This window comes from Myxocyprinus asiaticus, chromosome 10 (genome assembly GCF_019703515.2).
Source record: "Myxocyprinus asiaticus isolate MX2 ecotype Aquarium Trade chromosome 10, UBuf_Myxa_2, whole genome shotgun sequence".
Classification (NCBI taxonomy): Eukaryota; Metazoa; Chordata; class Actinopteri; order Cypriniformes; family Catostomidae; genus Myxocyprinus; species Myxocyprinus asiaticus.
In genome coordinates, this window is record NC_059353.1 from 25208180 (window position 1) to 25234675 (window position 26496).

Consider the following 26496-nt stretch of genomic DNA (forward strand, 5'->3'; position numbering starts at 1 on the left):
GGCATGCAAATTCCACTCGCCAATTCTCATTGGCCTTTTCTCAAAGATCAGAGGTTTTTGGGGCTCCCAAGGGCAACCACTAGTGTCACTACATCGACAAAACGTTGAGTGCGTGACAGACAGGGAACTACGTTTTTTGCATACACGCAAGTGGTTTGATATGGGATCAAAATCCCATCAAAAGTATTGCAATCACGGATCCAAAAATAATAAGCCTGACTTAAAATTATAACCTACAAACAAGGGAGTCTTAAATAATGCCTAAACTAAAGACTCTGCTAAATTAAAACTAAATTCAGCTGACTCGATACATGTGTTACCAGACTATGATAATGGCCTACACGGACAACACATTATTTCCTAGAGCTGGCAGAAAATACTCAAAACAGACACAAGCAGCGTATCTATCAACCACAAATAATATAATATTGAGCAACAGCCATTGGAGTTGCATTGGAGTGACGTCACCTCCCCTCTTTGAATGACTGGCTAGAGGAGGAGCTGTCAATCAAGAACTAGTGGACCAATAGGGATGCAAAACGCCCCCTGATTTACATGAAACTGTACTCACAAGTTTTGGAAAACCAAGCGCAGAACTTGGAAACAAAGGCAAATAAAATAATATAACCAAGGAAAACATGATTTTATTTGCAATTCTGATGACTTTGCTTGAATTTTTCTGTTTTTTTGTTTTGTTTTTTTTTTCAGCATATTTTAAATGTGTTTATATATTTTTGATTCATGCTTGTTATTTTTTGATCTGCATTAATTATTTTGATCTGCGCTTATTATTTTGATCTGTGCTTTTTATTTATTTTTGCACTTATTATTATTTTATCTGAGCATATTATTTTTTGATTCACGCTTATTATTTTGATTCAAGGTTATTATTTTTGGATCCGTGACCGCAATACATTTGACGGGATTTTGATCCCATAGTTTGAGTTGGTTACAATTTTTATCATGATTTCTGCATGTTTGCACACAGGTTTATGTATTAATATGTGCATACACACAGCTACTGAATAAGACCCAATATTGTACAGAAAAAGACTGATCATTTAGGAGGACTTTAGACTAAAATGGTTCTGTGTACTATAGTAATTGTGTTTTGTAAGAGAATTATATTTTCCTGATCTAAAGCCACTCAAATCACTGTAGAATGTATTGATTGAATCTCCTAAAAGGCCACTCTGTATCATGATTATCTTGTCTTTCCCTCCAGTCTCATTGTATTTGAATGCACAGTCAGAATCAGATGAGATTAAGGTGAGATTTACAGTCAGTAGAGATCATATTTCACATCCATTCCTCTCATAACTTCACCCATAGAGCCATAGTGGACACCTCACACCAATACTCCGGCAATTCACTGTAGAACAGAACTTGTCAACTCCCACTCTCAAGCAATCAGAGTAGCACTGGGTAGGACTTTCCTGTTTTGCACATTAATTAATTTTTTTGGTATTTTTATTTCAGTGTTGGCCGAATAACTAAGCAGGAACAGGAAATAGCTGTCACATTCAAAAGAAGAGTAGAACGGAAAAGCTTGTACCAAGTAATGAATAACCCACAAGGTTTACCTGTTTTTGTAGCACGCTATTCTACCTGACACACATTTAAGTCACGCAGAAAGATTTCATTACATGAAAATTGCCCTCATTTTTCCAACTTCTATTATGATTTTGGTCTGGATCTCCATTTTGTACAAATGTCAGCTACAACATTTGGCCTCTAAATTATCTTGCAAAGGTTATTTTCTTGGATGACATTCATTATTCTAAAGCATGCACACCATGGAAAGAGGAAAGAGAAGGGAAAGCACACTGACTACCTGAAACCTGCTAAAGCTCACTCACAAACCAGTGGATGTGTATTTACTTGCTCATTATTTGGGAGGCAATTCACAGTCAGAATCAGATGAGATTAAGTTGAGATTTTCAGTCAGTAGAGATCACATTTCACATTCATTCCTCTCATAACTTCACCCATAGTGTTAATTTTCATTAAGGCTGAATAGCTTGACTGTCAATGTCAGAATAAATACATTTTTAAATAACTGAATGTGAAGTTCATTCCCTGTGTAGAACTCTTTTCATGCATTCAGTCATTTTGTTTAGGGGTGAGCATAGGCTAACAGATTAACATTCAGCCTCCCTCTTGACCGTTCTGTTCTTCTCCTTGGAGACATACCAAAATTAGGGATAGCCAGCCACCTCAAACAGTTTTATTAGTATCCCTCATAATTGAAAAGAAGATATACTAATTCATTGGAAAGAACAAAATTATCCATACCCACTGGTGAGCACAGTTTCCTTTTGTGTGTTGACATATTTCCACTTGAAACAGGAAATTTGTTCAGGACATGTCCCTTTTTTTAAAAGGAATATTCTGGGTCCAATACAAGTTAAGCTCAATCGACATCAGACAGACATTTCGACTTGTCCCTCCTTTTCTTTAAAAAAAGCAAAAATTAAGGCACTTACAATGGAAGTACTAACTATTTCAAAACTAACTATTTCAAAAGTTAGTTTTTGAAATTTATGTTAACATGATTTTAATCTGAAGTAATCGATGACTCTTTCTATGTAGAGTTATATCCAATTTTACAATTTTGATTCCATGACGATGTAGTCAACCACCCCTAAAACCCTAAAATGACTGTAAAAATTACAACTTTACAGCTCAAATAATACATGCGTTTTAACAGAAGAATTAATGTCACAACATTATGCCACAAATGCTGTCGATTGAGCTTATCTTGTATTGAACATGGAATATACCTTTAAATAGCCAGTAGCATTTAGATAGTTCACAGCCTTGAACCATGATTTGCTACTTGCTAGTTGGATGCAAATGGTAGTAGGGGGAGGGGCAATCTCATTTTACAAAGCATTTAATAAAATAAAAATCGAATGATCTTTAGACTGCGACGTTCTTTCTGACAGAACATTTAAATTAAAATTAACAGCAGGTTTAAGAAATAAAACTAAATCACATTGACTCCTGCTCCACATTCTTTTTTGTTTTGTTTTTATTTTTCCCACTTTTCTCACCAATTTGGAATGCCCAGTTCCAAATGTTCTCTAAGTCCTCATGGTGGCATAGTGACTCGCCTCAATCTGGGTGGCAGAGGACGGATCTCAGTTGCCTCCGCGTCTGAGACCATCAATCCGCGCATTTTATCACATGGCTTGTTCAGCGCGTTACTGCGGAGACATAGAATGGCTTCACGCTATTCTCTGCCGCATACACGCACAACTTACACGCGCTCCACCGAGAGTGAACCCACCCTGCGCCCCATTCTTAAAATATTTGGAGTGCTAAGTCCACATATCTCATATCTGTCGATTGTCTATATTTCAAAGAGACTGTATATACATCGTGTATATAACACAATGAACTATACATTTGCATATGAGACCACATGAAATTCCCAGAAAGAATACTGCTATATATTTTGTTTTGTTTGTATTGTACTTGTAGATGTGTTGTGAAGTCCTTTAGTCTTTAGTATTGTTCAACACATAACAATTTAACGCTTTATACTGTATTAAAAAAGTAATAAAAGGAGTCGCGTGGCGCCATGCGAGGGTCGGATGTGTGAACGGCGAGCTCTGCGCACTTTGCTAGTTTTTAACTCTTTTTATGTCATAACCGTTGAGATTCGATACACTCTGCTACATAACTGTTCTAAGAAGTCAACATGTCAAAGAATTCAAAATCCTCAGGCTCTTGAGATATTAAAAGACACTTACGTGCTCAAGCTGATACCCCAGACAGGGCCGCAGACCAGAGACTCGGTTTGGACGGTGTGGCGGGAGAATTTTAAGTGACAACTGCCGAGCATGTCTGTACTGCTGGCGAAGGTCATAGCGGACTTGGAGGATCTTGCTGTAATACGTCGATCAATCACTGTGATGGAGGCGAAATTCTTTGAATTGGTTACAAAAATTTGGGACGTCAAGAAACGGATCGATTATCTGGATATATATATAACTATATATATAGTTTTTTTTGTTTGTATGTTTGTTTGCTTTTTTTCTGTATATTTACTCATGTGTGACCACGGGGATATTTGTTGGGGGGCGGGGTGGTTGTGGGGTTTAAATGTTGATTGTGTATATATATATATATATATATGTGTGTGTGTGTGTGTGTGTGTGTGTGTGTGTGTTTTGCTCTTCTTTATTATTGTAAGATTTAATAAAACATTTTAATTACAAAAAAAGTAATAAAAAAAGTGTGTGAGAGAGAGAGAGAGAGAGAGAGAGAGAGAGAGAGAAACAGAGGAATGATTATAAGTGTTTGTATTGTTTTAATATTTAGTCTGTAAGGTTGAGAGATATTGAAAGAAGGTAAATGATGTCTCTTTGAGCATTTATGTGTGTAAGTGTTAAAGGGAAACAGAGCATGAAAGTGAGTATTAGAGAATGTGTGGAATAAAGTGTCCACATTGGTAAGTTTTGGTAATTGGTGTGTGTGCGTGCTGGTCTGTGCGTATGAAGGTCCCACTGCTTGCAGTAATCCCCTAAAAAATTGAGTGGTGGAGAAGGAATGAATGTAGTTTGATATAAGCTTCAAATTAGTTTACAATTACCTTTTCCTTTAATTATGAAGTCATCATTTTTAATTTCCTCCTGTACAATAGGCCAGCTGGGTGACTTGGAGGCGATAGTATCTCAGTGGGTATGGCCTTCATATTGATAACCAAAGATATGCCAGTTCAAATTTCAGGCAGGGCACTAATATGGGATGGTTGCTTAGTATTTAAGGCCTGCTGGACCTCATATCTGTGCCCAACCTTTGACCACTGCTATTGTGCCGAGACACTGTACCCAAGAAGAGCGTTGTTACAGCTTTTAATATCACAGAACACTGACATGCACAGAACGGGGGCAGCAGGGACACAAGCCCCTTTGATTCACAAATCTAAAGGTGCCCTTTTGGTTATCCAGAAAAAGGGGAGACATTTGTATAATTAAATTAAAATAGTTAAAATTAAATTAAAATTTCATCATAATCTCACAATAACAGTAATAATGTGATATTATGAGATTTATTTGTAAATCACGGGCATATTAAAGAAAATTAAGCATGATTACCACCACTGGAGTCACGAGTTTGAATCCAGGGTGTGCTGAGGGACTCCAGCCAGGTCTCCTAAGCAACCAAATTGGCCCAGTTGCTAGGGAGGGTAGAGTCACATGGGGTAATCTCCTCGTGGTCGCGATTAGTGGTTCTCGCTCTCAATGGGGCGCGTGGTAATTTGTGCGTGGATCGCGGAGTGTAGCATGAGCCTCCACATGCTGTGAGTCTCCATGTGATAAGATGCGTGGATTGATGGTCTCAGAAGCGGAGGCAACTGAGACTCATCCTCCACCACCCATATTGTGGTGAGTAACCACACCACCATGAGGACCTACTAAGTAGTGGGAATTGGGCATTCCAAATTGGGAGAAAAGGGGCTAAAAAAAATGTTTACAAAAAAAAAAGCAGAAAATTAAGCGGAGGTGCCTTTAAGAGCGCACGCTACAGCAGATCGGGGGCGGATTCCAATCGCAAGTGATCCTCCCTATGCCTTATACTTACTCTGAAATGCAGAGCCCTTTAAGAGGGTACTCTGAAGGAAACATGGCATTTCTGTATGAATGTACCATGTAAGTTCATCAAAAGAATAATACTTGATTGCTACCACATTTCCGACACTGCGTACCACTAGTGTAGACAAATGTATTAATTATAATGGGAGCAGTCACGTCGCTTTCAGTGATATAAATTCAATTTGTCTTTTATAGAATATTGACAAACTGAAGGCGCTGTCAGATTCAGCCAAAGCCAGTTTGGTTTTCTTGACAATTAATAAGCCATTAGACTAATCACTTTCAGAAAAATACCATTAGGCTACCACAGTACCGCAGCTCCCTATACGCATATTACGCAGTCTGCGTAGGGCACCAATTCCCTAGGGGGCCACCATTATACCCTAGGGGGGCACCAGAAATTCCACCGGCTGCCCTTACTCGCATGTTATATGTTAATCAAGGACCCTGTAACATAGGGGGGATTAATAACTTGCTTGTCAAATATGGATAAAAGACCTCTTAAATTAAAGCTGACAGTCTGCATCTTATTAGTTCATTACTGAATAATCTTATCTTAAATATATCCAACAGGCATTTTCTATTTTTGTCATAAAGTGTTCTTAAAAGAGCTGTAATGTATGAATATTAATGACTGGTTAAACTAATGAAGGACTATCATTTCAATAGAGAGAGATGATTTTCACTGCACTGCAATTAGAAACCGACATTCAGGATCTTGCATCAAGCCAGTTTAATGCTAAACATATCCGGTGACCTGTGAGGCAATGTCAGAATGTGTGTGGACTGCCCATACAGTTTTATCGGCACAGACAACCACCTCCAGGTTTTTACACATATCTGGTTGCATTACACTGAAAAGAGCTTGAATATACACAGTAGTTCTCTTTTTCATATACACTCTCTCTTTCTCTCTCTCTCACACACACACACACATGTTGGTACTCCCATCATTACAAGGACTCTCCATAGACATAATTATTTTTATACTGTACAAACTATATATTATATCCCCGAAACCTAACCCTCATAGAAACCTTTTGACATTTTTACATTTTCAAAAAAAACAAAACATTGTTTTTAGTATGTTTTTCAAGTTGTTTGAATTACAGGGACACTAGGGGTGTCCTCATAAACTACATTTATAGCATAATACCCTCATAATTACTAGTTTGTAACCTAAAAAAATGTCCTCATAAACCCCAAAAACCACCTCAGACAGACAAACACACACTCACACACACACATCATCCTTGTTTATCCAATAACTTGTTAGAAACAGCACAAGCCCTGATACTATTTCTGAAGTGACATTTTTGAATTACTAAGGGAGGCTTGGACGCATCATTTGGTTTGAACCAGCAATGGCAGATTCTGATCCGTCACGTAAGAATGTAATTCCATGCACAAATACGTTTTTATGACCATACTCAGTTTTTCCAAATTTTTTTTAATTGACTTGTTCATTGAACTGTTGTATATAAGCAATATCACACTCGCAATCGTGCTATATGGCCCTAAATCAGCACTGCTGCGATTACCTATGGCGCTCAGCCTGCAGCCTCATTCCTGCAGCCGAATCACAGCAGTGCTGAGGTAGGGCCATATTGCACTCTTGCTCGTGTGATATTGCTTAAATATATACTGGCTGCTAAAAGTTTGGAATAATGTACAGATTTTGCTCTTATGGAAAGAAATTGGTACTTTTATTCACCAAAGTGGCATTCAACTGATCACAATATATGGACAGGACATTAATAACATGAAAAATTACTATAACAGTTTGAAAAAAAAACTACTTCAAAGAGTTGTCATCAAAAACTGCTCCACCTGCAGCAATGACAGATTTGCAGATCCTTGGCATTCTAGCTGTCAGTTTGTCCAGATACTCAGGTGACATTTCACCCCACGCTTCCTGTAGCACTTGCCATTTTCTTGTCAGGCACTTCTCACGCACCGTACCGTCTAGCTGATCCCACAAAAGCTCAGTGGGGTTAAGATCCATCCGCCAGTGGCCGCCAGTGTATATATACGTATATATTTCTTTATATACACAGAGACTTCCCTTACTGCTGTCCTTACGTATATGAGTGCTTGAAAATACTTTTCAACCCTGACCTTTACACACACACACAGTGCACTGTGTGATTCTAAATGTAATAGCCTACAGAAATACGAACCTGTAATTGGTTATTTGCCATTTGTTGACAAGTAATTCCTCAATGATCAGGATTGTGAAAGCCTTAAGACTGTGTAAAATGTGTCTTCTTTCCATGAGAAATGGACTTCATCATGTTACCCTTAATAAACCCAAGTCACCATCATCTCTCGTCTCTTTTTAGCTGTGCAATAGAGGTGACTCATCCACTGCCTCACTCTGTGCAGATAAGAACACTTGCCTTTTCATTCATAGTTCATGACGGGAAAGGGGAAAACAAGCTGGAAACAACCGTCTGTCTTCACGCTTTCACTACAGCTTGATAAATGGAGCAAAAAAGCGGAAGACAGAACAGATTTAATTATCCATCATGATAAAGGAAGAAAAGGAGGAGAGAGTCCTCCTTTTTGCACAGATGTTTATCTTATTGTGTAAGCATAACACTGGCCTTATTGTATGAAAGGCGCATGATAAACACATTGAGATATTTCTTTACATTTAATGATCAAGCCAGATTCTATCTGTGATCATTTATTAAAGAAGCAATATCAGTGTGTGTATGAAAGAGAAGAATGGATGGCTTTGTTCAAGCAACTTGGAGTCTCCTTTGTATACTGAAACGTAAGGGAGACGGGGGCTATTTTTGACATACTTTTTACTGCAGTGGATATTTCTCAGGGAAGGTTTATTTTTGAGAGTCAGTTTCTGTCTAGGCACATTCCTTAAAGTCTTGGCTCCAAAAAAGCTATTGAACATTTCACCCAACACAATATTTGTGCACTTTTGACTCCAAATTCTTAACATTACTAACATATAGCCCTTATAACAATTTCCTTGTGTGACAACTAGCCCAGCTTCCCCTACTTATGGATGTGTAGATAAATACCTTGTAGATCTTAATATTTTTGGATGCTGTAAAGGTAGACTTGAGGCAGGCGTGTGTGTGTGTGTGTGTGTGTGTGTGTGTGTGTGTGTGTGTGTGTGTGTGTGTGTGTGTGTGTGTGTGTACTTAAGCACCAGGGCATCACCCTGGAACACATTTCCCAAATGCCATCTCACATTGAGCCCAGCACTATCATTGCTGAACAATATATTCGAAATTGCTTGTTATTTCGAAACAACTCAGAAATAGTGTTCTGCTAGAATTAAGATAAGACGACGACTGCAGGCAGACAGTATGAGTCTTTGCTGGAGATCAATGTTTGATGATCAACAACTGATGCCCAAGACATTCACACACACAAACTGCATGTTTTGTCAAATCAGTTTATTTGCAGCTGAATGTGCTTCCTCTCTCTGTTAAAGTGATAGTTCACCCACAAATGAAAATTCTGTCATTATTTGCTCACCCTCATGTTGTTTTAAATCCCTATGACTTCCTTTCTTCCGATGAACAAAAGAGGACAATGTTGACACCACTCTTTTTCCATTAAATGAAAGTGAATGGTGACTGTCAGTCCATAAAATTGTGCTGCCTTATATCTCTTTTGTTTTCCACATTAGAATGTTATGTTCTATTGAGACAAGAAATTGGAAAATAAGATGCAAACTAAAGCCAACTTTGAATTATCTCTGTTCTGGTGCCAAAATATCCCAAACTCCCTTCATTAAATTCTCTGCCAAAAGGATTTACCTCTGCTTGTTGTCTATACTAAGAGTTCATTAAAGGAAAATCGTTCCAAGTCCTTTTAGAATAGGCAGGCTTGAGATAAACGGAGTCAGTATTCATGTAAAACGTCTTCAAGGGCAGAATTAATCTTGATTATAAATAAATAAAAGCACTCCGGATTTAATTTAGTATCTAAGTAAAATCCCCATCACAGTACATCATTTCTGACAGGATTCATTAGTGTGTGTCAGTGTGTAGATGTGTCCTCGCTCTTGAAAACTCTAACCTATTAAATGAGAGACCCAAAAGACATGTTTCTGCAGCTCTGTAAAAATGTGGATAAAGGTGGTATTTGGATATAGGGAGATAAAGTGCAAAAGTGTCTGTGCATGTAAAAAAAAATAAGTATGGTCATTCTCCATAGTCTTTAACAGTGTGTTATGGAGTAGACAGCTCCCGCTTTGTTTTATCAGAAAAAAAAAAAAAAAAAATCAATTAAGTACAGACAGGGGGAAAAAAAAAGCATAGATGCTCTCAGCAGGCAAAAACAAGCACACACACACACACACGCACGCACGCTCGCACGCTCACACACACAGAGAGAGAGACACACACACCTCTGTTCAAATCTAACAGAAGCAAATCCATTTTTCTAAACCCTTTTTCCCCAGCTGCCTTACACCAGTTTTACTCATCTGATCCGAGTTAACTTAAAGTCTATATTTCAGGACAGGATTAGTGACAGGGATAAAACGCACTGGGGCAACCAGACCGTAATTTCTTCAGTTACATTTCTTCAGTTTCTAAATGCCCTTGCCAGATGTAAATATTAACTCAATGCAATCTTCATGCAAAGATTATTTTCTATTCATCAAGCATTCATTGACAATGCTAAAGAATTAAACAGTATATATATATATATATAAAAATATGAGGCAGAGATACAGTATCAGTAATTATCTAGTTGCTCATAGCCAGACCCTTTGACTAAACGGCATAAGGTGTGGTCCACATTGCAGCTTATTGTAACTAAAAACTGGTCACTCAGACAGGAAGACATTGTATGCCCAAAATGTAAAGCGACAAATCACAGTTTGAATTGCTTTACATTCTGTTTTGCGGTAGGTCTAAAATAGATTATTCTACAATAATTGACTGTTGTAAAAATGTGTATAGGCTTAGTGAAAAGTACAGATGTTTTTCAGACAGAGCTTGACATTAACTTTTTGGCTCACATTAACTTTTTGGCTCACCAGCCATTGTGGCTAGTGCTGTTCCAAACTCATTAGCATTTTCATTTACCAAAATCCCCCGTCCCACAAAAAGTAATAAAGGTAAACTGAAGACAGCTGCATCCATTTGTTTGGACATTTTATTTGAATGAGAATGAGAATATTAGTTTAGCAGGACACAGGCCTAATGATTTCATTTATCTCCTGGATCATCTGAAGGCAAACATGACCAGATAGAACAGGAGGAAAACTTTGTCAATAATTTGTTCATAATTCATGGAGATCCAGACTTAAAACCCCTTCATTCTAAATTGTACTTGAACTTATAAAAGTTTACTATTGTTCTTTCTATCAGAAGACTCGCAGACCAATTGGATTCATGGATTCATACTGCGAGACAATTGATTATTGTCAATCTCTGGAGTAAGCCCCGTCTGATGGTCTGATGATATTCTAACGTCATATCCTGCTGGATGAAAGGCGGCAGGGGTGAGGAGCCTACCCCCGGGACAGGATTGGGACTCTACTGGTGGCAGTGGGGGAAGTGGAGGTTGCTACGTCAGCACACTGAAGAGCAGAGAGGATGGGCTGATAGAGGACCTTTAAAGGGAAAGCTAATATGTGATTGGCTAACAGGTTAAATTAATTGTGTAGTGGTGATGACTATTACTACTACTCTATTGAGTCTCCCAATAGAACTATGCTTATGCTTCATTTCATTCTTTAACAGTGACATTTGTAATATTAAGGCCATAACCACAGGTAAGACCATGGATGGATCCTCATTACCATGGTTAGGTCAATGTAGATAGTCTTTATAAAAACAAATTATAGTATTTGTTATAAAAAAACTAACAGCCTAAACACATTTAGAAACTTTAACTACAACTTTCACAGTTGTAATAAAAATTAGATAGATTCACCCTAATTGATTTAATATAAATACCAGTTACAGGTTAGTGTTACCGCAGTAAAAAAAAGAAAGAAAATAGCTCTCTAGCTATTTGAATGGTTTGACTTCCTCCATATAGCGTTTTAAAGTACAACATTCTCTGTAGAATTCAAATGGGTCACATAAGTTTTGTGGTCTCTGTTGCGATATCAAGGGAAGACTGATTGACTAGCACTGTCCCAGAGCTTGGGCTATTCGGTCTCTGGAGCATGCTGGTGTGTGCTGTGGCGGTTCATGCAAAACCGCGCTTTATTCGCCACAAGCAGATGGGCCTGTAAGATAGGAAAGGTATATTGTAAAGCGCTGAATGCAAGATAAATACAATTAAATTTGCTTTGGCTGCGGCCCGACATTCACAGAATTTTCAGTGCAGGAAAAACCCTTAAAATGTCACCTGCTAAATTAAAATTAGATTAAAAAATACAATTCGAACCACTTCTCTCAGTGGTCGAAACTGGAAGTGGAGATGAACCTATGGGCATGAGTGAGCTCCAGTTTCCGGGTGAAATGTCTACAGAGTGGCACCAAAAGCGAGTTGTAAAGGGAGTTGTTTTTAGCTGGAAATTATGTATTACAGTCAACAGGAATGCATTTTTTATTAATTTTATCCCCAAACCCTAAATCCAACCCTTAATCTAACCAGTGAATTATACAGTACATGGAATCTTGGAGTGAAAATACAATCTACGATTCATGCATATCATTGAGTGTGTGAACACAATTTCTTCCTGGTTTCTGTGCAACCAGAACCTGTCTCTGTGGCTGCTTGTGCCCCGGGAAGAGTGTGACAAAGAGGAGGGCATGGCAGGACCATGATGGAGCATGACCAGCGCTGAATCAGCTGATCAGCAGGAGGGCGAGATAAAGGGCAGCCGGAGATACCGGTTCGAGAGAGAGAGAGGCACACGCGGAGCTACTGATACAGCTTCAGTCATTCCTCACCTGGCGGATGGCAGCAGCAAAGACTCCACATCCCTCCTGGGTTTTGGCATCACTGTAACAATATAAAGGATGTGCAAGGAGGAGGCTCCCGCCTGAACAGAACAGACTGGCAGAAAAGTCAACGTAAACGTTAATGAGAAACTCAACTTAAAACAAACGTAAACAAACACAGACACATATGCAACGTGGCCGTGTGCATCTCTCTCTCTCTAACCGGCGTCTCCGGCTGCCCTTTATCTTGCTCTCCCACTGATCAGCTGATTCAGTGCCGGCCGTGCTCCATCACGGCCCGGCCATGCCCTCCTCCTTGACACGAAGAGGTAAACAGTTTTTAATTGATGCAAAGATGTCTGATGGGAGATGACGCTTGTCAGTAACTTGGCAGAATGAGGTCGATGTCAGGATACCGGAACATTCGGAAGCAACATGTCAAGTTTCTGTGTGATCATGTTGCTACTTCACAGGCATAAATCAGTAAACAAAGCGGAATACAGTATTCTGCTAATGGATATCTAATTCACTTGCTGCAAAGTTCCTCAAATAAAATTCGGAATTTCTGTCAAAGATTTGATGCCATTAACCTGGCAAACTTTGGGAAATACACTTTGAAGATGTAATTATTTTATCCTCAAAAGCACATAATCCGTTAAATCAAAAAGATCATGGTCTCCAATCATTGCTAGCACTCGAAGGTGGTGACAGTTATACCAGTTATGTTCAGGTGGACCTCAGGGGTTTGGGGTTTATAATGATTTGAACAGGCTTAATATGTTGTTTGCTGTAGCAGGACACCAGCTGTCCATTTTCCTGTCTGTAGATTCAGCCAGTGTTGTGCCATCTGCAATCTGGACTAGCCTTGTGGAAGAGTTTGGAGGTGCACTCATTGGTCTAGAGATTACAGCAGTGGGTTCTTCAATGCTAAATCTTAAGGTTCGCTTCTTCAGCCTCAAATGCTGGTTCCTGTCACCCTTACAAAAAAATCTAGAGTTCTGGCAAACTAACCGCAAATTTTCCACTCAGTATTTTCACATACAACTGAGCTTGTAATTCACTGCAAATGTTTCTCATAATGCAAATGTTATTCATTAAAGGAGATGGCAATACACTCCTGTGTCCACAAACACACTACTAATTTAATGCTTCAATAATGGCTTTTACGCTAAATGCATTTTTGTGTAAATTACTAGTCTATAACTATTTGTAGTTAGTAGAATTACTGAAAAGTATTTTATGAATGTACTTTAACAATGGAATTAACAAAGGTTAATATAGAATCTGTATTTGCAGGGCAGACAGAAACACATACGGTGAGCAGGTGAGGATGACTGAAGCACCGTCATGTCTCTTAGACAGTGAGTTACTGCTAATAGCATATTTACTCTAGAATGCAAAGGCATGCTTCCAGCTCATCCACATGTGATCAGAGACAATATCAGTCAATTGCAAGAAGAAAAACATTATGAAAACAAGCCTTTATGTACTGTCACTCACACACACACACACACACCCACACTCTACTTATTTTCATATAATACACACCTTTGTTGAAAATGAGGGATCGTCACTTAATTTACACTACTCTTGCATTAGGGGAACGAGCTGGTGAACTAAAGACACTGATGATGAATGAGTCAGAGATCGCCGAAGAGACACTCACTAAGTTGTGATTTACTGAGCCATTATGTGCATTCTTACAAGGTGTGTGTGTGTGTGTGTGTTGTATTGCATTTGAATTTATGTACAAATAAATCATCTTTTTTCACTAAATCTGCAAATGGAGCAAGACAAAAATACACCTATATACAAGATACTTTCTCTGTAAACAGTTCTTTTTGACCATCCAGGGCCATTTTGCTTTTGCTAATGTAAATGTATCTTGTTTGTAGGATGTTTAAGAATATTTTTCATGGAAAACAAGACAAAGATACTGGTTAAAAATAGGATTTTTGCAGTGTAGCTATATGTGCGCCTTTCATATTGTATGGAAATTACAGAACGTCTTGAACACCATGGCTGAACATATATCCCATTTACACCTGCTAAGATGCATTTCGGGTGATCCAATCACAAGTTGTGAGCACTAAATACAGGTCTGAACGGGGTCTACAAGGTTTTGTGATCGGATCACAAAAACCATATACGGAGGCAGACAAAAGCATTTGACCACATCACATTTGAAGTGTAAACACTATCTGTCCTGAATGCGTCCCTGACAGCAGTGACAGTGTTAAACTTTGCCAGTTACGTGCTGCTTTAAAAGGAAATAACCATCTGATCGGAAAATTGAAAAGGCAGATACATACACAAGCATGAGAACTTCACAGATCTTCTTCAGTGACACTGATATAATTCTCACAAATGAGAACACACATCAGAAACTGAACTAACATGAGGTACTCCACTAAAACAATGGATAATTTTGCTCGAAATGTTGCATTTGTGCTTAGATTCAATTTCAACTGCATCTGGGAGAAAAAGCATGCCAATTTTGTTTGCGCTTTCTTAGTCTCTTCTGACTTTTTCACTATTTATTTTAATGCAGTAACACACTGACATTGTGACTGATGTATGTTTTCATAAAATCAGAGATCTTCTTCGAAATCCGAACACAAGTGGTCACAGGAGACCAGGTATAAACAGCGATGTGTCTCGCCTGACCACATGTGATAGGATCACCTGAGATGCATCTTAATACCAGGTGTAAATGGGGTCAAACTGTTTGGTCACATCAGGTTAAATTTAAATCAGCTCTTTTTTCTCAATGAGGTTGTGGTACCATGGGATTAATCATTCAGTATCTCATTAGAGATGTGAGATGGTGTCTGTGACCCAGCGACCAAGTAACACAGACATGTCTTTCATAATCGTGAGAATTGTACTTCGATGTCACTACAAAAATATTTCGGACTGGTTTCCTAGATACATATACATATTCTTAAATTAATGACTCTGTCAGTGATGATTTACCTTGAACACTGACCAAGGCTAAAGCATCTTAAGGCCCAAGAATAATCAAAGTACTGGACGAAGAACAGAAAGAGAGGGACAGAATGACAGAAAGACATAAAAGGAGTGCAAGTGTGTGATTAAGCAAGTGTTTGTATTTTAAAGCTAGTAAATGCTGCATGTGAGTGTGATGTGAAAACAGGCAGCATTGATTCTGATCTGTTACATAACTGCTTTAAATAATAGAAATTAGGCAGAGGCTATTTGCACTAAGTGTAAATAGCAACAAAAAGCATCTTCTTTGTACTGAGTGCAAATAGTGTTAAATGCTATTTGCACCCTGGTGTAAATTGGGGCAGATACTATTTGCACTCTTAATTAAATACTAGCATACAGTGACGTACAGTTTCACTGCAGTGTGTTTATTTTGTTAATTTAGAGTCCCACAGTCACACTACACCAACTCTAACCCCTAAATCTAACCCTAACCTTCCCTTACAAAAATGTGCCATGGTTTTACTACAGTAACCATAGTATCATCATGGTAATTTGTATCATGGTAAAATAGTATCATAATGGTAATAAGTGTTTGATTTTTGCTGCAGTCGCTTTTGCTAGCACATCTACATTAGTTGTCATAGTAACGATGCAAACTTGCATCTGTTCACCATGCAAGAGTGTTTATCAATGGATGTTTATCATGAGGGCATCCAAATATTAGCACATTCTTAACAGAAAATTGCTTAAAAACGGGTGAGGTGGCATATGCAATGTTTATTGCTGCTAAGGTTTACAACTGTCCTGCTTTTGCCAGACGTCCAGTATTTTATCCCAAACAGGACGTGTCTGCTATTTTAGCGGGTAGCGAAATGTCCCGTATTGAAGGCTTTGTGTCCCATATTTAAGCATATAAGGTTCGGACAGCGAGACTTTTGAAGAGGACCCTCGTCCTGTATTAAACCGCTCCAAATGCTCAAGCGTCCCCTATTCACGTGAGACATTCAACCTCATTGCGCTGTGGTGGCTCGCAGCCGGTGTGTTTCTCCAGACCTTAACGCATCCCTTTGGATGAGTAAAGCCAATTTCTGTATTATTTTAAAAGAGGTTTGCACTGCTTTGCTACCCTGTAGCATACAGTATATATATATATATATATATATATATATATATATATATATATATATATATATATATATATATATGACATATGGGTGCGTTCCAATCAGAAGAGATTCTCATCGGAGGGCTGAAAGGTTTAATAAAATGGTAATTCTGAACTCACTTTTTAAGTAATTTTTATTGAAAATGATCTTGTAACGATCTTACAGCGTGGCCATTATTATTGTTTTCCCTTCTAAATGTCCTGTGAAGGCATCGTTTATGCCATTTGGAATGCAGTACGTCTTCATCGCAATACCTGACGAAACACGTCGCGTACAAAAATTACAGAAAAAAAAAAAAAAAAAACATGAAATCCGAAGCGAGGTTAAGTTAGTTGTTGTTTAGGTAGCTAGAGACACGAAACCAACGTCATTCAATAGGCGAGGACAGTGCGCAACTTTCACAATCATCCGTTTTACCCCTAGTGGTTGAATATGGAACTGCACGCCCAAAATTAACATTCCTTTTGTAATAGCTTTTTTGTTTGAGATAGAGACACGAAATCAACATCATTCAATAGGCGAGGACAGTGCGCAACTTTCACAATCATTTGTGTTACTGCACGCCCAAAATTAATATTATTTTTGTAATAGCTTTTGTGTTGAAGGAGATAGAGACAGGAGAGGCAGTGAACACACTGGAAAAAAAGGGCTAATATTACATGATAATTGTTACATATTGCACCTTTAACTGTATTTTTTCTTTGTATCCCGAACAATTCTTCTGGCAGTTGTGGCTGAAATATTTCTTGGTCTACCTGACCTTGGTAAGAGATCCCAGAATTTTCCACTTCTTAATAAGTGATTGAACAGTACTGACTGGCATTTTCAAGGCTTTGGATATATTTTTATATCCTTTTCCATCTTTATAAAGTTCCATTACCTTGTTACACAGTCTTTTGACAGTTCTTTTCTGCTCCCCATGGCTCAGTATCTAGCCTGCTCAGTGCATCCACGTGAGAGCTAACAAACTCATTGGCTATTAATTACACAAAACACTAATTGCAATTTTAAAAGCCACAGATGTGGGAAATTAAACTTTAATTGCCATTTAAACCTGTGTGCGTCACCTTGTGTGTCTGTAACAAGGCCAAATATTCAAGGGTACGTAAACTTTTGATAGGGGCATTTGAGGGATTTCTGTTTTCATTAAAAAGGAGCCAAACAACTATGTGATAATAAATGGCTTCATATGTTCACTATCCTTAAATAAAAGGCAGTTTTTTTGCATGATCAGTCACATTTTCAAAATCAATGCCAAAATTTCACAATTTCTGCCAGGGTATGCAAATAATATATATATATATATATATATTAGTCATTTTTATTTGTATAGCACTTTTCACAACACACATCGTTTTAAAGCAGCTTTACAGAAAATCATGCATTAACTGAAAATGAAACTAATATCTATAAGTCTTAGTCATCATTGTGTAGTTTGATTAAATATGATTGTAAATTGAGTATAAAAATAAATAATTGTATTCAGAACTTATCTTAAAACTTATCACACTGTGTGTGTGCGTGTATATATATATATATATATATATATATATATATATATATATATACACACACACACACACACACACACACACACTGTACATATAATGAAAGCACTGACATTAAATGTGACATGATGCCTTATGGTTACACAAGAAACAAGTGTTTAACTGGTTAGCTGAATATCAGCGTTCAGTTATTTGATACACAGTAAAACCATTACTGTTGCTGTACTGATGTATGGTGGCCAAGCAGTGTTGATGAGCCATCTGATGACCAATCTTGAGCATCACCAGCTCCTACACCTGTGAATCCAACCTAAAATCTTGTTTAATGTTTCTTAAAAGTGTTTTGATTAGGTACCAATAAGCTCAAACAAGAAGCGGGGAAAGAATGTGTAAAAAATGACTTTATTCCAAATTGAGGCAAATTACATATGTACAATCTAATGAGTGGTAAAAGTAGGAATTTAGAATGGCAATCTGACACTGGCTGGGAACATGCTAAACTGAATCACCATGTGCAATATAATGAGCAAGAATTGACTTAAAAGGGAGCAACTGATTCAGAAGTTTAGAGATAGCTTTTAATTGTGATCACTGCAGTGCTAAAGGTAAGGATATAAAAATTTAAACAGATATAACTCACAGTTACTGGGATGCATGAGTTCAGGCTTATTCAAGTACTGGATATAATTTCTCTCTAGACTGTGTTCTGTTATAATAATAAAAAAGAAATAATAAAAAAAGGCCAAATATGAATCAATGTAACATGACAGTCTATTCTGTACCCATGTGCAAATCCCTTGCACTGAAGCATGAAAAGCGCAAGTATTTTTAGATGTCACTATATATAGCTTTTGGAAGACTAAATTCAAAGGGTCACTTCCACCAAACACCTTCCCATACAGCTATTTTACCTTTTACGTTTCTGAGAGAAAAACAAATTCAAAGTACACTGACAATCTGTTAGATTAAAACATAAAAAGTAGCCATTTTTGTAAAAAAAAAAAAAAAAAAAAAAAAAAAAAGCTTTATTTATAGAGTCTGAAATTTAACATGTATTTACAGTACTATTTATATTCCAGCCATGTAAACCACAAATTTGGTTCATGTCAACATTTCGCTCCACCAGATTGCAAATATATGCAAATCAGCCTGTCACACTACACACAATGAGAACAACATATTAGTGACATTTATGAGGCCAGTAGGACTTTAGAATGACACAAACCAATGATAACTGTAGGCTGAAAAACAGTAATGAAGAGAGAACTGGTGTAGGTTTGGTCCGCCTCAAGGTATTTTATGATGCCATCTTCTGGATCTTCAGAATTACTGAGATGGGTTAAACTGATGTAGATGCCAGACTTTCTCCAGACTATTACACAGGTAACTGCCTACACATCTTGCACACACACACTCAGTCTGAGTCACTGCTGCTGCTGGAGGAATCTGTTGACATGGCCTCGACATCATCTTCATTTTCCTTGTTATGACCAGGTGGCTCCAGGCCAAAATCGTTGCCATGGTGAGGAGGCAGAATCCCCATGGAAACATCAGTGGACTGCCAAGGATACTGTGGGGTTAGCACATCTGAAAGGGAAAGGAGGAGCAAAGGATAAACAGTAATTTGCAAAACAAGAAACCTGAAGTACACACAAGTTTGTTCTTCTATAACAAATCACCAGCACAAAATAAACCAGACACACTAACATTTCTGTGTAATAAAGGAAACAAAACTGGCTCAAAAGAGATGCACACACACATCTGAAAAAAAAGAGTGAACCTGCCTGGTAATCTTCCAGCAGCCAATGCATCTCCAGGCAAGTGTCCGTTCACTCCATTCGTGGACATGTTGCTCATGTGGCCCAGCATTCCACTGCGCATCTCCAGATCAGTGGGGTATGGCCTGCGGGGGTCACCTACACACACACACACACACACACACACACACACACACACACACACACCATCATACACTTCCGTGCAAAAGTTTAGGGTCACTTACTCATTCTTTTTTCACATTTTAGAATAATAGTGAAGTCATCACAACTATGGAATAATAGAAATGGAAATATGGGAATTATGTTGTGACTACAAAAATCCAAAATAAATCAAAACTATGTTATATTTTAGCATCTTCAAAGAGGCCACACTTTGCAGAAATCTATGACTCTTGGCATTTTCTCAACCAACTTCTTGAGGTATCACCCTGGGATGAGTTCTCATCTCTGCTGGGCACTTAATGGCTGCTTTTCTTAATTACTCGGTCCAAGTCATCCATTTAAAAAAAAAAAAAAAAAATTTTTTTTATACAATTTTAATTTTGCAATTAAATTAATATGTTGGCACAATTATATTTTTGTCTACAAAACTAATTTCAAACATTTAAGCATATGCCTTCAGATCAAAAGGTTTTTAAGATCATGAGAAACATTTCAGTCAAGTGACCCCAAACTTTTGAACGGTAGTGTAAGTGTTTGAAAATGCAACTGACATAACACACCGAATGGACCAATGTTCAGTTGGTTAGAAAATGTTACACATTTCAGGCACTTGAGAGACCAAACCATGATGAATAGAGAACCGCATCATGACAACAGCCTGGTTACCTGGAACCCAGTTAAGAGGTGCACACACTGCATTACTGGCACTAATCCTGTGAGCATACTTGATGATCTCTTCTGAAGAGATACTCCCTGATGAAGAGGGAAAAAAAAAAGAAAGGGCAAAAAGAAGAGAGAGTGAAAACAAGATTGTAACACCATTCATTTTTAACTACAATACTGTCTATGTGATACTGTGGCAAGTCAGTGCTTAACAATATTTCACCGACCGACTGTACTAATGATCCAGTGGCACACATCTCTGTGTAATGAATTTATCACATGTACTGATCACTCAAACAGAATTATAGTACCTTTTCTGGCCTTTTCAATAGACTTCAGTTTTTCTTTGGCTTGGTAGACAGCAGTGGCCTGAAGATGGTGCGACAATGTTTTTTTCAGTTCAAAGCAATAATTCACAAATATAGTATTAAACAGTGTTTATACAACAAGGTAGTGAGTTTAAAGCAATCAAAATACATTTTCAGTGTTGTTTGGCATTTTTGTGATCGTAAAGGTCTAATAATTTCCATCCAAAAATGAAAATTCTCTCATAATTTACTCAGCCTTATGCCATCTAAGATGTGTATGACTTTCTTATGCAGAACACAAATGAAGATTTTTAGAAAAATATCTCAGCTCTGTTGGTCCATACAATGCAAGTAAATGGTGACCAGAACTCAAGCTAAAAAAGGAGATAAAGTCAGTATAAAAATAATTCATCATTCAACTCCAAAGGTTTAATCAATGTCTTCAGAAGAGATCCAGCTGGTTTTGGGTGAGAATAGAACTCCTTTTTTACTGTACATCTTGACAGCAGTCTCTTTGGTGATCATGATTTCAAGCTCGATTACACTTCTTAGTGCTTGAGCTAGTGTAATCAAGCTTGAAATCATGATTGCCAAGTAGACTGCAGTCAAGATGTACAGTGAAAAATGTGTTACATTCTGGTCTGTTCTCACCCAAAACCAACAGGATCTCTTCTGAAGAGATCATTAAACCACAGGAGTCGTTTAGATTATTTTATGCTGATTTTCTCTCTTTTTTGGAGCTTCAAAGGCCTAATCACCATTAATTTGCCTTGAATCAACCTACATTTGAAGTCAGAAGTTTACATACACTTAGGCTAAAGTCATTAAAACATTTTTTTTAAGCACTCCACAGATTTAATACTAGCAAACTATAGTTTTGGCAAGTCGTTTAGGACATCTACTTTGTGCATGACACGAGTAATTTTTCTAACAATTGTTTACAGACAGATTGTTTCACTTTTAATTGACTATGTCACAATTTCAGTGCATCAGAAGTTTACATACACTTAAGTTAACTGTGCCTTTAAGCAGCTTGGAAAATTCCAGAAAATTATGTCAAGACTTTAGGCAATTAGCTTCTGATAGGAGGTGTATTGAATTGGAGGTGTACCTGTGGATGTATTTTAAGGCCTACTTTCAAACTCAGTGCCTCTTTGCCTGACATCATAGGAAAATCAAAAGAAATCAGCCAAGGCCTAAGAAAACAAATTGTGGACCTCCACAAGTCTGGTTCATCCTTGGGAGCAATTTCCAAACGCCTGAAGGTACCACATTCATCTGTACAAACAATAGTACGCAAGTATAAACACCATGTGACCACACAGCCATCATACTGCTCAGGAAGGAGACACATTATGTCTCCTAGAGATGAATGTAGTTTGGTGCAAAAAGTGAAAATCAATCCCAGAACAACAGCAAAGGACCTTGTGAAGATGCTGGAGGAAACAGGTAGACAAGTATCTATATCAACAGTAAAACGAGTCCTATATTGACATCCTGAAAGGCTGCTCAGCAAGGAAGAAGCCACTGCTCCAAAACCGCCATAAAAAAGCCAGACTACAGTTTGCAAGTGCACATGGGGACAAAGATCTTACTTTTTGGAGAAATGTCCTCTGGTCTGATGAAAGAAAAATCAAACTGTTTGGCCATAATGACCATAGTTATGTTTGGAGGAAAAAGGGTGAGGCTTGCAAGCCGAAGAACACCATCCCAACCGTGAAGCATGAGGGTGGCAGCATCATGTTGTGGGGGTGCTTTGCTGCAGGAGGGACTGGTGCACTTCACAAAATAGATGGCATCATGAGGAAGGAAAATTATGTGGATATATAAAAGCAACATCAGCAAGGAAGCTTAAGCTTGGTTGCAAATGGGTCTTCCAACTGGACAATGACTCCAAGCATACCTCAAAATTTGTGGCAAAATGGCTTAAGGACAACAAAGTCAAGGTATTGGAGTGGCCATCACAAAGCCCTGACCTCAATCCGATAGAACATTTGTGGGCAGAACTGAAAAAGCGTGTGCGAGCAAGGAGGCCTACAAACCTGACTCAGTTACACCAGTTCTGTCTGGGGGAATGGGCCAAAATTCCAGCAACTTATTGTGAGAAGCTTGTGGAAGGCTACCCAAAAAGTTTGACCCAAGTTAAACAATTTAAAGGCAATGATAACAAATACTAACAAAGTGTATGTAAACTTCTGACCCACTGGGAATGTGACGAAAGAAATAAAAGCTGAAATAAATAATTCTCTCTACTCTCCATCTGACATTTCACATTCTTAAAATAATGATCCTAACTGAACTAAGACGGGGAATGTTTTCTAAGATTAAATGTCAGGAACTGTGAAAAACTGAGTTTAAATGTATTTGGCTAAAGTTCTGACTTTAGGTTATCTTCTAAAAATCTTTGTTTGTGTTCAGCAGAAGAAAGAAAGTCATACACATCTTAGATGGCATGAGGGTGAGTAAATGATAAGACAATTTTCATTTTTGGGAGAACTATTCCTTTTAAATCAACACATTTATGAAGAGCACAGCATGCAAGATTTATTACTGATAATAAAATGTTATTCCTGAAATGTTCGCAAAACAGAAATTATAACAATGAAGAATTAAAGTGTTATCCTAACAATATTGTGCAGCCATTTTGTGATGTTTACAGCTGCATACAAATTCCAGCAAAAAGTAATGAAATATTTTAATTTGTGGAGTGCTGAAAGAATAACTGAAATGACTGATTTTTGATAGGCTCATGGTGACTTACCAGTATATGCTCCGCCTCTTTGAGTTGTTTCTGGAGCTGCTGGATATCACTGTCTCTCTTCTCAACTTCCTTCTCCAGTGTCTGCATCTCCTGGTGCACTCTGCCCTGCTCTTCTGCCGTCTGCATCAGCTCCTGGAACTCTTTATCTCTCTGCACTAACAGCTCCAAAATCTAGTCACAAAATTCACCTAGTCACTGCAGGGCAGTCAATTGCTTTTTAACTGTCCCGCCTGTAATAATTCATTATACACTGACTATTATGATGTGCTTTGGGAATGGTAATCACCTGTAAAAGTTACAATACATTACCCAGTTTAATAGGCTTACTGGAATTTGATCAGTATCAAAGCTGGTAGTATATTTATGATCTCTGTTGTGTTAAAAAACTAACTATGAAACTGTAAAAGTGAAACTAGTCAAGTAGATGACTTGTGTGTGTGATATTTATGCCTGCGTAAACACTCTCACCTGTGTGTCCTCTCCAGGGTGGGGCAGCTTCTGTGTCCTGGACAGTGCCAGCATCTCTATCAGCTCTCTGCAATAGAAACAAGACAAGTGAGCCAAAGAGAAGCTCTGTGTAATAATCAGTCACTGCTGCAGAGTGGAGTTATTTTATAACTGATGTATTATTAGGAGTAGAACAGGATAATAACAAGGTACGTCTGTAATAAACAACAAACGTTGACTTTTCACAATTATTAGCCTAATCCAACAAAAGGAATCCCTGGAAATGTCACAGAAGAACAATAAGTTTATCATCACCAGCTCAAAACATCACACATAAATAACATCCCAGTTATTCTAGTCTAAACATGCAGAATATGTGGAAACAAACCTTGATAAAACTTCAATATCATCCAGAGCAGACAACAGCTTTTCCTTCGTAGGTTTCTCTACCGCCGCCATGACTGTTTCCCTCATGTGCGCATGCGTACGAAATGAAAACTAAGTTCGTGAATCGGAGGATTGCGACACCTGCTGGCTGAAAGACCACAGCACGCAATAACCACAGAGCAAAACAGCATACTGGATTACACTACACCAGATGTTTTTTCAAACTTTTTGATTCCAAGGACCCCCATTGGGAAATAAAAGGCAGCTATACACTTTAATATATATATATATATATATATATATATATATATATATATATATATATATATATACTGTGTGAGAAAAAATGTAAGCATTACATTATAAAGACATTTTTTCCTACATTTTTCCAAATAATATAATTGGCCTTTATATTGTCATTTCACAAATTAAATAATAATAAAATAAAAAAATAATAAATCTATTGATTTCCATCGAGTCTTTCGAAGGCAGAATGAAACAGTTATAATAATTTAGGTAAATGTGTTATTTTTATTGCATTAAACCTAGATAATTAATATCTTAATGTTAACTTTGATAGCCCTAAAAATACATACTGTAAAATTTATTTTTTATTTTTTTATTTTATTTTTGTACATTTTCTGCAGAACCCATAGCACCCAATTGCGGCCCCCCTGGGGGTCCCCGGACCCCAGTTTGAAAATCCCTGAGTGGTTTACGTGCACTGTTAAAACTATCAACAAATCACCAGAACTTAACAAAAAATAGCTTCTGTACAATTAATATACATTCAGCTACAGGACTGCAATGCGCCTTTTATAAAAACAAACATTTGTTTACAGTAGCTGGATGATTATATTTTTTAAATCATTTTTATAGATATTGCTGGAATGTCATTTGTATGTCAGTTACAAATCAATAGAATGAGTAATTGAAACTATTGCACTTTAGGATACAAATGTGTACAACAAGACAAACATGTCATGAGCTTTGAATGACAGTTTAACTGTTTTATGATTGTTATTGTATTGGACTATGTTCACAACAACAACAACAACAACAACAAAAAGTTCGATTCGGAGTTTGAGGCGCCATACACCCTCTTGCGCTTACCTTAGGAAATAGTTAAGCTTAACTAGAATTCAGTGGCATACAGAAAGATTTTAACTGTGTTTTTTTTTTATCTTAGACTACTAGTAAGAATTGATTTAAACTATCAGTAGCTATTCCAACCAGTCATTAAATTACAATTAAAAAAGTAATTGTTCCTTGAATTATGCTACTAGTAGCCTAATTGTACTGCATAACTAAGCTATTGTAAGGATAGTGACTAAAGATTAAGTACTAGAAGGCCTATCTAATGAAAAAAAGTGGATAAGAAACCATATTAACAACAACAATAACAACAGGTAACAAACTACTTTATTTCATTACACTGGAAGAGCCCTATGGGGTTTTGTGGCTTATGTGCTTCTGAGCAACTATTCCATTTGTTACTAGTTGCTTTTGTTACAATTATCTATTCCACTTTTACTTACTAAGCATAAGTATTAGTAATTTTAAAGTATTTAAGCAACTACTAGGTTACAATGGGGCTAAAGGCTAATATTTCATCATTTTAAAATGTTGCAGATTTATATAGCTAATGAAAATTATTTTGAGAAAAAAATACTCATTTTTTATTTTCAGTTTTGTTCAAGGATATTAAATCAAAAGTTTTTCCAATAACGGTCCAGTAAGTGAAAGGATCGTTTTGGGGTTAAAAAGCCCCCATTAAACACATTGTTTTTCTTAAGTGGGGTGAATAGATTTAAGATAAATGTTCAAATCACAATGGAGATTAATTTATAGAATACTTGAGCTGGTATGAAATGCTA

General features: G+C 37.5%; 1 protein-coding gene across 1 annotated transcript; it reads right to left on the reverse strand.

Moving 5' to 3' along the window:
• Window positions 1-18496: 18496 nt before the first annotated feature.
• On the reverse strand, window positions 18497-24767 carry LOC127446908 (mediator of RNA polymerase II transcription subunit 4). The gene is made up of 7 exons (XM_051708230.1): window positions 24621-24767; window positions 24254-24320; window positions 23786-23956; window positions 21028-21085; window positions 20720-20806; window positions 19898-20029; window positions 18497-19700 (listed from the first exon to the last, which is right to left on the reverse strand). Exons 1-7 carry the CDS (start codon window positions 24704-24706, stop codon window positions 19528-19530), a joined length of 774 nt encoding a protein of 257 aa, XP_051564190.1. The 5' UTR covers window positions 24707-24767; the 3' UTR covers window positions 18497-19527.
• Between the last annotated feature and the right edge of the window lie 1729 nt (window positions 24768-26496).

What these genes read in the sequence shown, in the direction of transcription:
- LOC127446908 (XM_051708230.1), bottom strand. Translation starts at nt 24,706, where the DNA reads ATGAGGGAAACAGTCATGGCGGCGGTAGAGAAACCTACGAAGGAAAAG. An exon ending in GATATTGAAGTTTTATCAAG is followed by an intron (nt 24,321 to 24,620) that starts GTTTGTTTCCAC and finishes TTTCTATTGCAG; the next exon opens with AGAGCTGATAGAGATGCTGG. An exon ending in ACCCTGGAGAGGACACACAG is followed by an intron (nt 23,957 to 24,253) that starts GTGAGAGTGTTT and finishes TTTTGTGACTAG; the next exon opens with ATTTTGGAGCTGTTAGTGCA.